This window comes from Dictyostelium purpureum (genome assembly GCF_000190715.1).
Source record: "Dictyostelium purpureum unplaced genomic scaffold DICPUscaffold_137, whole genome shotgun sequence".
NCBI lineage: Eukaryota > Evosea > Eumycetozoa > Dictyosteliales > Dictyosteliaceae > Dictyostelium > Dictyostelium purpureum.
The window spans coordinates 22,415-39,247 of NW_003519474.1; the positions used below are offsets into that span (position 1 = coordinate 22,415).

Below are 16,833 nucleotides of genomic sequence, written 5' to 3' on the forward strand. Positions count from 1 at the left end.
TTATTTCTTTATTATTAAATTGAAATTGTATTTTATTGGATAAATAAAATATAAAATATAAATTGGTGAGTTTTTACATTAAATAACAATCATTATCAATCACATAGAAACCAAAGGTTAAACTGTTTTAAAACTTCTATTATTATCATGTGTTATTTCTAGCCTTCATTTTTTTTCAATCTCAAAACATTTTTTTGAGTTAAATTTGATAGTGATGAGGCTGATGAAAATGATGATGGTTGTTGTTGTAATTGTTTTTGAATGGAGATAAGACTTGATAAAAAACTCATTATCTTTTGATTCTAACTCTTACTGGAGCAAATGGTAATAAAATAGGTTCATTTGGAGGTTATTTTCGATTTTGAAACAAAATTTGGGTTAGGATCCTTTAATATTATAGAACACATCGATTAGTGAAAGTTTGAGATCCCTATAACTAATTATTATTAAGTAAATGAGCACCAAGAACAAAAAAGGATAAATAAACTAAAGGAATGTTTTTTTGTTGTGTGGTTGTAAAAAAAAAATTAATTTGATATTTTTTGAATTTTTTTTTTAAAAATTATTTTTTAATTATTTTTTTTAATATTTTTCATAAAAACGAAAGTAATTTTTTTTTTTTTTTATTTTTTATATTTTTTTTTCTAAATAATTTCATTAAAAAAATGAATGGTTTAATAAAATTCAATAATGTTTTAAAAACCAGGATATATTATAATAGCATCAGTAATAATACAATAAATGGTTTAAACTATTCGACAAAGAGATCTAAAAAGCCAGTATTAATTGGTTACGAAGAAAATTTTAACCAAAGCCCACAGCCACAATCACAACCATCATTAAAATCAAAAAAAAGAGTTAGATCAAGATCAAAAAATAAAAAACAAGAATCAGAAGAAGAGTTTGTAGAGGAAAAATACCAAGAAAATGAAACAATAGAAAATAATAGTAATAGTGTAAATAAAAAATATAATTCAGAAATTAATAAACTTGAAAATGTAAATAATGGCAGAGGTGGTGGAGTTTTATCAAAATATGCAGCAAGTGTTTTTATTAACAACAATTGGATGAAAAGACATTTAACTGATATATATGTAAAAGAAGCCAAAGCCCTTAGTCTTGTCTCAAGAGCAGCTTTCAAATTAATAAATATAAATAAACAACTCAGATTATTAAAGCCAGGTATGATCGTTGTAGATTTAGGTGCCTCACCAGGCAGTTGGACCCAAATTGCAAGAGCAGAAGTCAAGGATAATGGTTTAGTCATTTCAGTAGATATCAACAGTAATTTCCAATTGACTGAAAAAGCACCATTTATACAAGGTGATTTCACTAAAAAGGAAACTCAAGATAAAATTTTAGAATTTGCAGGTTATGGAACTTTTAAAAATTTACTCAAAGCCTTGGAAACTAAAAGACAACAAGATTTAGAAAAAAGTTTATTAGAATACAGAATTAAAAACAATATAGATAATAATATAGATAATAATAATGGTTATAATAGTGTTTATCAAGATGAGGAGCCAATAAGCGAAAATAACAATGGTGGAAATACAAGATTAATAGATTCAATTTTAAGTGATATGGCTCCTCACTATTGTGGTATTCCTCAAGTCGATCATAGTCGTTTAATTGAATTACAAACCACTGCCTTAAACTTTGCACTTCAAGTATTAAAACCAGGTGGTTCCTTTGTATGCAAGGTTTCAAGGGGTGGTGAAGAAAAAGAATTTTTCAAATTATTAGAAAAGGATTTCGCTTCAGTTAAAACAATGAAACCTGATGCCTCTCGTAAAGAATCAACAGAAATCTATTATATTGCAAAAGATTTTATTTTACCAAAAAAATAATAAAAATAAAAATCTAAACTACAACTTTTTATATATTATAATATATCAACATATACATTTTTTTTATTTATTTATTTTTATTTTAAACCTTGTTATTCACCAAAAAATGAAAAGATTGAATTCTTTTTAGATAATTTTAATTGATTCTTTGTTTTATCATTATTAATAGTATTATTACTAATATTATTATTGTTATTATTATTATTTAATGATTTGCTAGATCTACCCAAGAGTGGTGATGAGGGTGCAGATAAATTTGATGGCGAGGACGATGAGGAAGAGGATAATAATAATGGGGAAGTTGGAGTTGTATATGCTGTTGATGAAACGGATGAGGTGGATGAAATATTGGGTGATATTGTTGCTAAAATATTGTTGATTGGCGAGGTATTATTATTATTTGATGTTGTTTTTGTGGGAGAACCAAAAGTTGAACTTGAAGGTATTGGTAAAAAGTTTTGGTTTTTAGAAATGATAGAAAACAATGTTGATGAGGGTGTTGAATCATTGGCAACTGAATGAATACTTTTAACGACATTGGTTTGTGCTGAAATTTGTTGTTGTTTCAAAATTTGCTTTTCTATTTGTTGTTGTTGCTTAATTTTTTGTATTGTACTTTGACTCAATAGTCTATTCAATATGAATGATGGTATGAATCTAGTCAATAATGGTAGTAGTAAATTTGCATTAAAAGAGTAGACCAATCTTGAATTTTCAAAACTCTTTAAATAACTTCTTGCAACGATGAATAAGAAGGAGCACCTATATAATACTTTGAAAAAGTCGTTTCTAAGATAATTTGTATGTGAATAGTATCCCATTAAATCAAATCTGCTGATTTCTAATGTTCTAACTACAACTGGAAAACTTGAACTCATTAACAATATAATACCCGTATTGATGATCATCTTTCTTAGTGATGTTGAATGAATTCTTGGTTTAATATTTGAAAAATAAGGTTCATTTAAAAATCCAACAAATGCTGATATCATTAAATAGCTATAAATATAATAAAATGATTCGTAACATTAGCATTATTTTTAAAAAATTATATTAAAAATAAAAATAAAAACTATATTTACATAATAATTGTAGTTTCTAATAGTGATTCGAATGGACCTAGTTTTGATGAACCTTTTGAAAGATCTATAGCCGATGACATCCATGTATCGAAATATGATTTAATTGAATCTAATTGAAATAATTCAAACGATCTCTTTACCATGTGAATGAAAACCTTAAAGATAACCCAACCAGTTATAGTAAAGTTGATTAATGTAAGAAATACTGATGCTAAAAATCTTGGAATGGTAGATGAGAAATAACTTGGCTTTAATAATTTCTCTATATATAAATATAATTCGTCTCTTGTATCTTCTAATTTTTGAATTTCTTCCTGTGATATTTTAAAATTTAAATCTTTTTTCCTTTCGTAATTATGTTTATTTGGTATATCATTATCTAAATTATCTATAATACTATCATTATTATCTAAGCTATCTGAGTTATTATTGTTATTGCTATTGTTATTATTGTTTATATTACTATTTACAGAGGAGGTATTTTGTATGCTGTTACCTTGACTTTTAATTATATTACTGGAATTAATATTATTAACTTTTATATTTGTATTATTATTTATATCTATACTATTTAAATCTTTCGCTATATTTAAACTGTGTGATAAATTTTGTGAATTTAATGGTGGTGATAAATTTGGAGCTATATCGATATTATTATTTACATTTTGCTGATTATCACCAATCATTATTTTATCGCTTTTATTTAATGATGATGAATCACTACTACTATTACTGTTGTTACTATTAGTATTACTATTTATATTTATATTGTTATTGGTTTTATTTTTAATGTTTTCTTTCTTTTCATAATTTTTTGATTCTCTAAGTTCCTCTAATCTCTTTCTAGTTTTACTTTTCTTTTTATTTAAATTTATAAAACCTGCTGCTGCTGCTCTTTCTAAAGTGAAGTTAATACTTTCAATTTCCATTTTAGCTGCTTTAATTTCGTCCTCGACTGGTCTTACAATTCTTAAATTTATACATTTTGTAATTAAATAATTAAATCCACTTGGTATTGATACTATCAAAAATAATAAAATTAGTATAAAAATTAAAAACATTAAAATAAAAATATTTTACTTACGCATTACAACAACAGTACCGAATGTTGATATTAATGAATATGAAAAAGGTAAATAATCTGTACTAATTCTTTTAAAATGTTCAAATAGACCACTATCTTCTTTTTCTTCATAAAATAAACTGAATACTATAAAAACAAAGCCAACAAAAATTACAGCCACTAATAGCAATACCAACAATGCCTCTTTAATTCTTTTACCTAGAGGCCTACCCCTTATTCCTTCAGACTCATATAAAAAATATGTGAATGGTAATATTATAAATAATGATATATTTGCGCCCCAAAAAATTTTATTCCAAAAAGCTAAAAAAAAAAAGAAAACATTAATATTTGTACGATATCTATCCTGCTTTTTTTATCATGATACTTACAAAATATTAACTCTCTATCTAGCCATTGTGTGTAGTAGCTTGACGGAAATGTGGTCATAATTTCATTACTTATAATTGTAATTGGTATTAAAAGCATTGCTGCTATTGAAATAGATAAACAAATTGTACATAATAATCTGGGTATTAAAATTTTTTTTTCATCTAAAAATATAATGTATATTAGAACTGAATATAATGCATTGTTTTTTATTTTTTAGAGTTGTCTTTAAAAATACATACCATCCTTTTTCCTTATATAACGCCTTATTATAAAGTGAGAGAATGCCATCAAAAATAAAAAGAAAATTGACGAAACTATACCCTCTCTCATAAACTTGTAAACATCGTGTAGTAATGGATGAACCGTATCTGAACTCGAATCAGCTGTACTAATCGTTTGCTCTATATTTTTGGTGTCAGTGGTCATTGTCGAAACTACTGCTTCCGCTACTTTTTTAGTTGTTGCTGTTGCTACTGCTATTATTGGATTTTTGTTGTTTTCATCTAACTTTAGTAATGCATTGCTACTACTTTTTGTAAATGCTGGAGTTTGGTCACTGTTTTGATTATTACTTAATATCTTTGAGGATATAGTCCCACCCCAAGACAATAATAGTGTCGTTATCATTTGATTTTCTTTTTTTTTTAAAAAAAAAAAAAAATTATCTCTGTATGTCTTTTTCCTAAAAATATCTTTTTTTAAGTTTCATTAAAATATTATATATTATTCTATTATTCTATTATTCTATTAATATTGCTTTATATGTAAAACTCTATTTTCGTTTTATTATTAAAATTATAATTTATATTAATTTTAATATTTCGGAGGCTATAGTTTATGCTTTTTTTAAAAATATATAAAAATACTTTTTTATTTATTTTTATTTATTATTATTATTAACAAAAATAGTTGTTTGTGTGAAAAAATAAAAAAAAAGAAAAAAGAATTAATTAATTTTTTTAAAAATATTTAAATTTTTTTTTTTTTTAAATTTTTTTTATTTTTATTTTTTTTTTATTTTATTTTATTTTATTTTGCGTGTAATATATACATGGCGATCAAAGGAAACATATGCGTTGACTTTTTTCTATGTGTTGCTATTTCCAATAATTATTAATTATGGTCATGATATTTTCAATTGAATATAAATATAAATGTATTATATATAATGGTTTTTGTTAAAATTTAATTTATATTCATTTCTTAAACCATATTTTTTTTTAAGTGATTTTAAATCCAAAAATATGTAATCAAAAAAAAATAAAAAAAAAAATAAAAAAAAAATAAATAATCCAAAGCGAATTAACCCTGATGGCTCTTATTTATTATAAAAAAAAATAAAAAAAAAAATTTTTATTTTTTAAAAAAATTTAATTTTATAAAAAGTTATTATAATAAAATTTTTTTTTTTTTTTTGGTTATCTTTTTTATTTTTTTTTTTTCTTCACACATTCAAGTTTTTTGTTATTAAACTAATAATAATAAACTATAAATAATAATAATAATAATAACTATAAAACTTTCTTTTTTTTTTAAGTTTTTAAATTTTTTTATTCGGTTATATACACCACCACAAATCATTAAATACCACACAAAATTTAAAAATAAAAATATTATAAAATATATTTAATTTTTTAATTTTTACACAACACACCACAAATCATTTTAATTTTTGTTGTTTGTTTGTTGTAATTAAAGTTGTTGTATAATAATATAAAAAAAGAAATAGAATAGATATAAAAGAATTGGTAGATTGAAGAAAATAATAATTATATAAATTAATAATCATTTATCATTTATAAAATAAAATAAAATATTTAACTGTACAAAAGAAATCATCATCATTATTATTATTATTATTTAAACTATTTATATAATATACCTTAGAAATTATATTATATATTGTATTATATTATTTATTATTAAACTCTCATTTTAACACATCTCTGTATTAATAAAATTCAATATTTTAAAATGGAAGAATCATCACCACCATCAGTAAGAGTAAGTGTATATATAATCGAAAAGATAGATCTTTTATATTTTGTTTTTATTCTTTTTTTTTTTTTTTTTTAAATATTATAAACATTTAACTAATTATTGTTTTATTTAGAGATTACAAGAGAATTTTGAAGGACCAAAAAAAACATCACCAACAACATCACCAGCACCAACACGTTTAAATAATAGCGCAGGTAATGTTAAATTTGATAATGACACTAGTTCAATTTCAAAACAAAAGAGTCAACAAACTGTTGAGAAATTTTTAAAAGAAGAAGTTTTACCAAAAGGTCATGCACCAGGTAGCGCACACAAATCAGCAATTGGTAAGCCACCACCAAACGAACTCGATAACAGAGCAAAAGCTGTACCAAAATTCAGTGGTAACTCTCATCCAGTATATGGCCTTATGTTAGCTGGTAAACAACACGAAACCAGTACTACTAAAAAGAAAATTGTTATACCCCCATCATCAGCCTATTAAATAAATAAACTGAAACATAATAATAAAGCCAATGATAGATTTAAAAACAATTTATTCAAATAAATAAAAAAGAATAAAATATATAGTCCCAAAAATTTTATATTTATTAAAGAAAAAAAAAAGTTTTAAACCAACATTTTAAAATCATTTTGAATTCTATTTTTGTTTTAGATATTATATAATAATTGTTTATTTTTTTTTAATTTTACTAAACATATGTTATTGTTTTTATTGTTATTATTATTATTGATACTGTAATTGTTTTTTTATAAATCTTTATTGATTCTATCTTCTAATTTGTTCATTTGATTTGTAATTTCATTTGGTAATCTATTACCGAATTGTTGAGTATATTTTCTCATACTTTGAAGATCACTTAACCATTCATCCTTGTTGAGAGTGAAGAGTTCTCTCATGGCATCTTTAGAGATATCTAAACCATCAGCCAATTCTTTTTGAGCTTCTTTGGATGGGATGTAGCCAATGGCGGTGGCTTCAGCTTTTTCTTCACCTTTAGCATTACAACGGTCAAAGACCCAACGAAGTACTCTTGAATTTTCACCAAAACCTGGCCATAAGAATTTCTTATTTTTATCTTTTCTGAACCAATTAACGTAGAAAATCTTTGGAAGTTTATTTGAGGTTGCTGGATCATTATCTATTGATAACCAATGTTTAAAGTAATCGCCCATATTATATCCGCAAAATGGAAGCATAGCCATTGGATCGTGTCTTAATGCACCAACAGTACCTTCGGCAGCAGCAGTTTGTTCTGAAGCGGTTGAGGCACCCATAAAGGTACCATGTTTCCAATTGAATGATTCATAAACTAATGGAATAGTAGATGAACGTCTACCACCAAAAATAATAGCAGAGATTGGTACACCTTTTGGATCATCCCAAGCTGGATCAATGGATGGGCATTGATTTAATGGTGCAGTGAAACGTGAGTTTGGATGAGCGGCTGGAGTTCCTTTGGATGGTGTCCATTCTTGACCCTTCCAATCAATAGCCTTTTGTGGAGCTGGTGATAAACCTTCCCACCATACATCATTATCTGGGGTTAAAGCAACATTGGTGAAAAGTGTATTTCTATCGATGGCTTTTAAGGCATTTGGGTTGGATGATGCTGATGTACCTGGAGCAACACCAAAGAAACCATTCTCTGGATTGATGGCATAGAGACGACCGTCTTTCTTTCTTACCATCCAATTGATATCATCACCGAGGGTCTCTACTTTCCAACCTGGAATGGTTGGTAACATCATAGCTAAATTAGTTTTACCACAAGCTGATGGGAAGGCGGCAGCAATATATTTCTTTTCACCTTTATCGTTTGTTAAACCTAAAATAAGCATGTGTTCAGCTAACCAACCATCTTCTTTGGCCATAGCTGAAGCAATACGAAGACTGAAACATTTTTTACCTAACAAAGCGTTACCACCATAACCGCTACCAAATGATTGAATGGCTCTTTCTTCTGGGAAATGGACAATATATTTAGTTGTGTTACATGGCCAATGACTATCCTTTTGACCTTTTTCTAATGGTGCACCGACAGTATGGAGACATGGTACAAAATCGTCATTTTCCTTCATTTGATTTAAAACTTGATCACCCATACGTGTCATAATTTTCATATTACAAACGACAAATGGAGAGTCAGTAACTTGAACACCAACGTGGCTAATATCTGAACCTAATGGACCCATTGAAAATGGCATGACGTACATGGTTCTTCCTTTCATTGATCCATCAAACAATGGTTTCAATGTATTCTTCATTTGTTGTGGGTCCATCCAATTATTGTTTGGTCCTGCGTCTTCTTTATTTTTAGTACAAATATAAGTTCTACTTTCAACTCTTGCAACATCATTTGGATCTGATCTTGCTAAAAAGCTATTTGGTCTTTTAGAATTTAATTTTGTTAATGTACCATTATCTACCATTTTATTACAAAATCTAAAAAAAAAAACAAAAAAAAAAAAATTAATATTTTGATTTTAAATAAAAATTTATTCAATTTATATATTAGAATCTTACTTTGTAAACTCTTGTTCGGAACCATCACAAACATAAATGTTATCAGGTTTACAGAGCTTAGCTTGTTCTTCAACCCATTTGATGATTTTTTGATTATTTGTTTTCTTTTTTAATTGCTCGATTGAATAGAATCTTGAACCAATCCAAACGCCATTGGATGAGATAAATGGGGTGGTAGTATTAGCAACATTGAATACTTTGGACTTAAAAATAAAATTTTTTAACATTTTATAATAATATATATAATGTAAACTTTTACAAAAAAAAAAAAAAAAAAAACAAAAAAAAAACTAAATTATATAATTGATGATTTTTTATTTATTAATTCTAAAAAAGTATATATGGAGAAATAAAAAATAAAAAAACAAATAAAAAATAAAAAAAAAAAGTTTTTATGATTTTATTTTATAACTTTAAAATTTCTATAATATATTTTATTTCATTTGAAATTGAAAAAGAAAAAAAAAAAAAAATTAATATATTTTAAATTAAAAAAAAAAAATTTAAAAAAAATAAAAAAATAAATTAAAAAATTATAATTCTCTTAGATTTTTTTTAAAAAAGTGTTGATGGTGTTGACAAAAAACACACACAATAAAAAAAAACTAATAGTGGTGGATAATGATTAGGTTTTTTATATTGATTAAACAATTAAAATAATTTTAACTTTTTTAAAATAAAAAAGAAGATGAAAAGATACACACAATATTAAATAAATAGTATCTATTTTATTTTGATAAATATTAAATCCAACAAAATAAATTAAAATATCAAAATGGAAATTTACTATTATTTTATAAAATTAGAAAGGGAGTGTGGGGAAGTGTACATTTTTTTCTTTTGATTTTTTTGTGTGTAGTGTGGAAATAAAATAAATATTTATAAATATTTATAAAATTTATAAATATATAATAATATAAAATAATGCTTACATTTAAAATTGTTTGTGTGTAAATTAAAAAAAAAAAAAATTTATATTAATATAAAAATTAGTTTTATTAAAAAAAAAATTATTAAAAAAAAAATAAAATAAATAAAATAAAATAATCAAAAAAAAATTGATTTTGATTTTTTTTTTTTTGGAATATGAAATTTTATTTATGATGAGGTTAATAAATTTCTAAAAAATTCGACTATATAGAGCATAAAAGCGGCAGGTGGAACAGATCTTGCTAAATTTGGGCCTATGCCTTTATAAAATCCTTTGATACCTTCAGATTTATAAATACCTCGAATAGCTTCTGACATTGATTTATATTGGCATGGTTCTGATTGAAGTGATGATCTAATGAGTAAATAGGGATATGTTATACAACCTGCAATAAATCTTGCAGCACCACCAGCAAACAAATAGTTTCCAACTGAAAGTTGGTGATTTTGATTTGAGGCTCTTATTTGATCCAATATATATTCGTATGAAACAAATTGAAATAAACCTTCAGAGACACCAATAAATGATATACCAACACCTTTCCAAAATCCACCTACACCTTCACTACGAAGAATTGAATGAAATGCATGCCCAATACCGCTATATTTTTTTGTTGTAGCTAAACGAATTTTTAATACCCAGAATGGATTAACAATTGCTGTGGTGATAAATCCTGCTGCAATAGCTGAAACTGAATGACCAACCCATGCTGGGCCTTCATAAACATTGCCATTTATATCGGGCATATTCCACCAATGATTAGTTGCACGATAAATTGAAAAATAAACACCCCAATTAACTGCATTACCTAATATTGTTGGTGATACCCCTTGATAAAATCCTTTGATTCCCTCTGTTCTTAATATATTCTTTGCTAATGTAACTGGTCCTATAGAATTTTGTGCACCTATAGACACACCCATATTCATGGGTCTTTTCTTATCTTTTATTATATTCGCTGCTGCTTGTGTACCTGTGGGAATACTGCTTTGAACCTGTAGTTTGGCCTCTATGCACTCCAAAGGATAAAATAATATACATGATGATACACCTGCTAAAGTACCTGCTAATAACTCTGTTTTTAAATTAAATTTCCCTTTAAGTTCGACTTCTTCGTCCACCAAAGTTTGACTTTCTATTAATTCTTCTCCATTTACCATATTACCAATTAATGCTATAAATTAAAAATATTAATATAAAAAACATATTAAACCATAATAATATTTAAATATTATTAATATATAAAATAATTATGATTTTTTTATAAATAAAAAAATCTTAAAATTTTATAAAAAAATAACAATTAAATAATAATTATTTTTTATTACTATAAAAATATTTCATTATTTTATTTTAATTATTTTATTTATTTTTATTTATTTACTTACTTATAGCTGATAAAACTAAAAAATTAAAAAAAAATAATAAACAAATTCTTAAAAAAAACATTCTCTTTTATTTTTTTTTTTTTAAAAAAAAAAGCTATGATTCCATATAAATTAAAGAAATTCCTTGATATATTATAATTTTATTGTTATAATTTTGGGTGTGTGTGTTTATTAATGTGTTGTTCAAAAACAAAAAAAAAAATTATTTTTTATTTTTTTTTAAAAAAATTTAAAAAAAAAATAAAAATAATTAATTATAATAATCCTATTTTGGGTATAAATTTTTTTTTTTTTTTTTTGTAATGCAAAAATTTCATTATTATAAATATAAAAATTAAATAACTGATGTTTTAATTTTATAATAATGGCCGTTGATTTAAAAGAAAAAAATATCTATTTTTTGGAATATTACTAAATATAGCATTTTGTTAATAAAATTTTTATATTTTATTTATTTTGATCATTAATAATATGTACATTATATAATGATGAGTATTAATAATGATATTTATGACACTTTATGATGATTATTTTTACAAATTTTTTTTTTTTTTTTTTTTATAAACTTTTAATGTTGATCGCTTTGATATTGCTTGAAAGTTTATACTTTACTATAAACCATTTATTGATCGGTAGAGTCGAGTACTTGGCAATAATTGGCAGGAATAAAACCATTCTTGCCATCAGCAGAAATACTGTACCACCAACCACTGGAATCTTGTTCAGTTACGGTTAAAATTTCACCTTCACGGAAAGATAATTCAGTGTCGCAAGAGGCTTCATAGTCATAGAGACCTTTAACACGAACAACCTTTTGACCACCACCAGTGTTACCACCTGAAGCACCATTGATAGCAGCACCACTATTACCAATAGTTGAAACTGAATGACTACTATTTGCAAAATCTGAAGAAACTTGTGGATTTGATTTACCTAATTCCTCAAGTTGTACGGTGATAAGTTTTTGAGATTCCTTAAGAGAATGAATTTTTTTATCGGCTTCAGCCAATTCACCTTCAGCCTTCTTTTGTTCTTTTGGATCATTGGCATAGAATTGAATTAATTTTTCGATACCAGAACGAGCTTGAACTTCATTACGAATTGATTGTGAAATTTCTTGATATTGTTGTTCAAGTTTAGCAATTTTTTCTGGTGGTGATAATGATTGATCTTTGGATGTAAGACCCCATTCTTTAATTTGGGTGACTGGTGGTTTATAGGTGCCAACACGGAAGTTGTTTGGAGATGATGTGCTACTAACCTCACCTTCATAAGAGTGATATTCAATATGTGCTGGAACAGAAACACCAGTACGATTTTCTGAAACCCATTGTCTAATATCTGAATCTTTATCGACTTGTTGTGCAGCTCTTTCAATACCTTCGAAAGCATGTTGAACAACTGGTGGGATTTCTTTAACATAGATTGCTAATTTCTCTAAATTATCTTTTGATTGTACAATACGATCTTCTTCAAAATGCTTGGAATTCCTTTAAGAGTGTTGGCATATCAGTGTTATAATATTCATCTTGTTTAATATTGGTGGTATTTAAAATCTCTTTATATTCCATATCAGCTTGTTGTGCTTTTTCAGATGCTTGGGATGCTTTGGTTGATAATTGTGAAACTTTATCTTGTTTCATCTTTGGGTCTGCTTGTCCTTTAGTTAATAATGTATGTGCAACTTCGGCATCTTTTGATAATTTATGATAATTTAATTTTGCTTTTGTACAAACTTCTAATTGAGCTTTCATATCCTTTGTTAATTTTTGACCATCATTTGTTAACTTTTAATTTAATATAAAAAAAAATGATATTAGTAAACTATCCCTTTACCATTGTATGTGTTTTGATTAATAATAATAATTACTTTTTTTCTAGTGTTTTCCTTTTCTTTAACCATTTTTTCAATATTTGTTGAAAGATCATTATTTAAATTTGAAAAAACAAAATGTTGATTTCCAATTTGCTCTAATTCTGTTAATGAAACTTTCCATGACTCTTTTAATGAACTGAAGTATTAATAAAAAAGAAAAAGAGTATTAATAAACTTGTGATATTTGATGTGGTTCATCTTTTGATTTTTTAAAAATATGAATGATAATTACCCATCAAGGAATGGATTTGAAATTAATTTCTTTTGACCAGTTGATTTTACCAATTTTAATAAAGCCTTGCTATATTCTGCCTCTAATAATGATAGCTTTTTAAAGAAATTGGACATTTCTAGGTTACATTTAAGAACTCCTTCTGTTCTTTTGTATAATATTTCAAATCCATCTAATAAATCTGTTGCATAACTCATTTTTATTTCTATTATATGTATATTACTAATTGTTTAATACTGTTTTGCTATTGCTACTATTATTACGATTTTATATATTACAATTTGAAACTTGAAAAAAATATTATTTCTTTTTTTTATAAAAAATAAAATTAGTACAATATATTTTATAATAAAATTATTTGCGAAATAAAATAAAAATTTATTTATATGTTTAGTGGTATAAAAAAAAAAAAGAAAAAAGAATTTTAAAATTATTTGAAAAGAAAAAAAAAATACAATTATAATATACAAAAAAAAAATAATAAAATAAAATAAAAACAAATTTGTATTTTTTTTTTTCTTTATTTAATATGGAAATTAAATGTAATGTGAATTAAATTTCTTTTAATATCTAAACACACAGGCATAGATATAACACCCAAAACACATTAAAAAAAAAAAACACACAAAAAACAAATGTAATTAAAAAATTTTGATAGATTTGGAACAAATATTCTCTTTTTCTTCCAACTGATTGATTGTACACATAATACATATAACACACAAAAATGATGTGAGAAAAATGTGTTGTGTGGGTTATTTCATTAAATGGTGAAAAAAAGAAAGTGTTTAGATTTAGAGTTACAATACTTTTAAAACTATTTTGACTATTAGGTATATTACTATCTGAAGTTTCTAAGCGACAATAATATGAATGATTAGTGATTGATTAAAAAAAAAAAAAAGATAGTAAATATTATAATGTGCAATTGTGATTAAAAAAAAAAAAAATTAAAAAAAAAAATTAAAAAAAAAATTAAAAAAATAAAAAAATTAAAAAAAAAAATTAAAAAAAATAAAATTTTTTTTTTTTAATTTAAAAAAAAATAAAAAAAAAAAAATAAAAAAGATATATAAATAATTTTAAAATAAAATATAAAAAATAACAGAATCAAAACAAAAATAATAAATAATAAATAAAATAGATATATATATCTAAGTAATAATTATATTGGCAAATATATGTATTTATATAGATAAATAAAAATATATAATAAAATAAAATAAAAATTAAATAAAAAAAAAAAAATCTGTTTAAAAAATGTTTGAAAATCAGATGACGATCTGATCGGATCATTTTTATTTAAAAAATATTGTTTTATTTATTTTTTTTTTTCTGAATCTTTTTTATTGCAAAAATTATTCATTGCCACAAAAAAAAAAAAAAGATATGGTTATATTTACTTTGATTTCTATTGTCGGTTGAATTGATATTTGGTTGAATAATATTTATTTTTTCCTAATTTTTAAAATAGGTTCATTATTACTTTTTATTATTATTATTCTCTATCTCTAGTTAATTGTTGCAACATTCAAATCGAATGGGTAATTAATTAATACAAAAAAACATTTTTTTAAATATTATGGCAGTTATTTGATAAAGTGCAATATTTAAAATTAAAAATAAATTTAACACATATAAAAAAATAATTAAATCTTTATATTATAAAAAAATATATAAAGCATGTGGAGGATAATCTAAAAATTAATTAATAATAATCAATTATATCTAATTGTAAAAAAAATACAAACAAAATAAAATTGAAAAACGGAGAAAATATTGTGGCAATATTTTTTATTTTTTTTTTATGGTTAGGAGACATCAAAATTTAGTTTTTAGAGCCATTATTGCACAAGATATGGGTTTTTTCCAAACAAATAATGCCGCCACCCTAATGAATATTCTCATCTATGCAAAGCCGCTTTAACTGGTATTTTATTATCTATAGAAACAGCAATTTGTAAATTAGTTGGTAGTTTAGGTTTATCTTTACAATCTCTTGGAAGTTATCATTTGTTTTCTTTGCCGCTGTTCAGATCTAAGGTTTGGTTACCCAACTTTAATCAGTACTAAAAAACTTACCAAAACCCTATTAGGAAATAAAGGGCCAATTGTCAATATTAACACCAATGCACCAAAGATTAATGCCCACCGTCATCCAGTCTGAGTCTTTTTTGTTGAACCATCTATAACCGTTCTCTTTGGAAATCATTCAAGCTAAAGATAATTTTTAATCTCTACAATTAACTCATTTTATTTATTTATTTAATTCTATTTCTTTTTAGTAATTTACTTTCAGGTTATTTAATTTTAATGTTTTTTTTTTTTTTTTTAGTTTTTGTTTTTAAAAATTACTGTAAAATGATAAATAATTAATGCATAGTTTACTTTTTAAAATAGGATTTTATTTATTTTAAAATGTTTATGAGAAAAAGTAGTAATCTGATTAAAAGAAAATGACCTGGCATTTTTTTATGAATAAAAATTTGAATTTTTATAACTATTTTATATGTAGTTATTTTTTTTTTTGATTATTATCAATTTGATTCAGTTAAAAGTGGGAAGCTCAAACCCAGAAATAGGGAAAAATAACAAAATTTTGATTTTTTTTTTTATTTAAAATAAAAATATATTCCCAAAGTGCAAAAAAAAAAAATTAATGATGACGAAATAGCTGGAAATTTTCAAGTTTTCCAAATCATTATTTTTTTTTTTCACACCCAAAATAATTTTGTTTTTTTTTTTTATAAAATTTTATAAAAAAAATTTTTATTTTTAAAATATAAAATATACACAATAAGATGGACCCAATTAACACAAGTGCAGCCAACGTTTATAAACACGAAACTAACGAACCAATTGCCAATATCCCAAGAAAAGTTTATACTTTAATTATTGGTCAAGCTTACACACAATCAATTGTTGGTATTCCAGATCACATTAAAACTCTCGATCTTGGTTATGCTTTCCAAGGTTTAGTTAATAAAGGTGATATTCCAAACACTGTCACCTCTCTTTCATGGGGTACAAGCAACCCAGAACAAAAACTCGAAGAAGACATCATCCCAACCTCTGTTACAGCTTTAACATGGTGCGGTGTTTATTCAAATGGTTATACTGGTAATGATATGTCTGATAAAGTTTCATTCTCAAATTCCTTCATCCCAAAGAGTGTAAAAACTTTATCATTTGGTAATTGGTTTAACGCTGAAATTACTGTTGGTTCTATCCCACAAAGTGTTACCTCAATCACCTTTGGTTATCATTTCAGACAAACTTTAAGTGCTGGTGCCATCCCTGAAAAATGTGTTTCACTTACTTTTGGCCACAGTTACAATGCTCCAATAGCCGCTGGTGTTATCCCAAGTAGTGTTGAAACCTTAGTATTTGGTTATTATTTCGATCAAGCACTCGAATCTAAAGTTATCCCAACCTCAGTCAAAACTTTAACTTTACCTGAAAAATACAGCCAATCAACCCAAAATGTACC

At 24.7% G+C, this 16,833-nt stretch overlaps 7 protein-coding genes across 7 annotated transcripts; 3 read left to right on the forward strand and 4 right to left on the reverse strand.

Moving 5' to 3' along the window:
- Positions 1–1,064: 1,064 nt before the first annotated feature.
- Positions 1,065–1,832, forward strand: DICPUDRAFT_10143 (uncharacterized protein; the record flags this gene model as incomplete). Its single annotated transcript, XM_003288472.1, has 2 exons — positions 1,065–1,371; positions 1,567–1,832. Coding segments are annotated over 2 exons (573 nt in total), but the record flags the coding sequence as incomplete, so codon positions are not given.
- Positions 1,833–1,942: 110 nt separating this feature from the next.
- Positions 1,943–5,015, reverse strand: DICPUDRAFT_152770 (uncharacterized protein; the record flags this gene model as incomplete). Its single annotated transcript, XM_003288484.1, has 4 exons — positions 1,943–2,849; positions 2,933–3,953; positions 4,017–4,319; positions 4,628–5,015. The coding sequence occupies 4 exons, from the start codon at positions 5,013–5,015 to the stop codon at positions 1,943–1,945; spliced, it is 2,619 nt and encodes an 872-aa protein (XP_003288532.1).
- Positions 5,016–6,362: 1,347 nt separating this feature from the next.
- DICPUDRAFT_88078 (uncharacterized protein) lies at positions 6,363–6,873 on the forward strand (the record flags this gene model as incomplete). The annotated part of the gene is made up of 2 exons (XM_003288473.1): positions 6,363–6,392; positions 6,502–6,873. The coding sequence occupies 2 exons, from the start codon at positions 6,363–6,365 to the stop codon at positions 6,871–6,873; spliced, it is 402 nt and encodes a 133-aa protein (XP_003288521.1).
- Positions 6,874–7,139: 266 nt separating this feature from the next.
- On the reverse strand, positions 7,140–9,143 carry DICPUDRAFT_152772 (uncharacterized protein; the record flags this gene model as incomplete). The annotated part of the gene is made up of 2 exons (XM_003288485.1): positions 7,140–8,835; positions 8,917–9,143. The coding sequence occupies 2 exons, from the start codon at positions 9,141–9,143 to the stop codon at positions 7,140–7,142; spliced, it is 1,923 nt and encodes a 640-aa protein (XP_003288533.1).
- An 871-nt stretch (positions 9,144–10,014) lies between these two features.
- DICPUDRAFT_55461 (uncharacterized protein) lies at positions 10,015–11,007 on the reverse strand (the record flags this gene model as incomplete). Its single annotated transcript, XM_003288486.1, has 1 exon — positions 10,015–11,007. One exon carries the CDS (start codon positions 11,005–11,007, stop codon positions 10,015–10,017), a length of 993 nt encoding a protein of 330 aa, XP_003288534.1.
- An 850-nt stretch (positions 11,008–11,857) lies between these two features.
- Positions 11,858–13,540, reverse strand: DICPUDRAFT_152774 (uncharacterized protein; the record flags this gene model as incomplete). Its single annotated transcript, XM_003288487.1, has 4 exons — positions 11,858–12,715; positions 12,864–13,022; positions 13,106–13,247; positions 13,344–13,540. 4 exons carry the CDS (start codon positions 13,538–13,540, stop codon positions 11,858–11,860), a joined length of 1,356 nt encoding a protein of 451 aa, XP_003288535.1.
- Positions 13,541–16,150: 2,610 nt separating this feature from the next.
- DICPUDRAFT_20568 (uncharacterized protein) lies at positions 16,151–16,828 on the forward strand (the record flags this gene model as incomplete). Its single annotated transcript, XM_003288474.1, has 2 exons — positions 16,151–16,454; positions 16,485–16,828. Coding segments are annotated over 2 exons (648 nt in total), but the record flags the coding sequence as incomplete, so codon positions are not given.
- Positions 16,829–16,833: the final 5 nt, after the last annotated feature.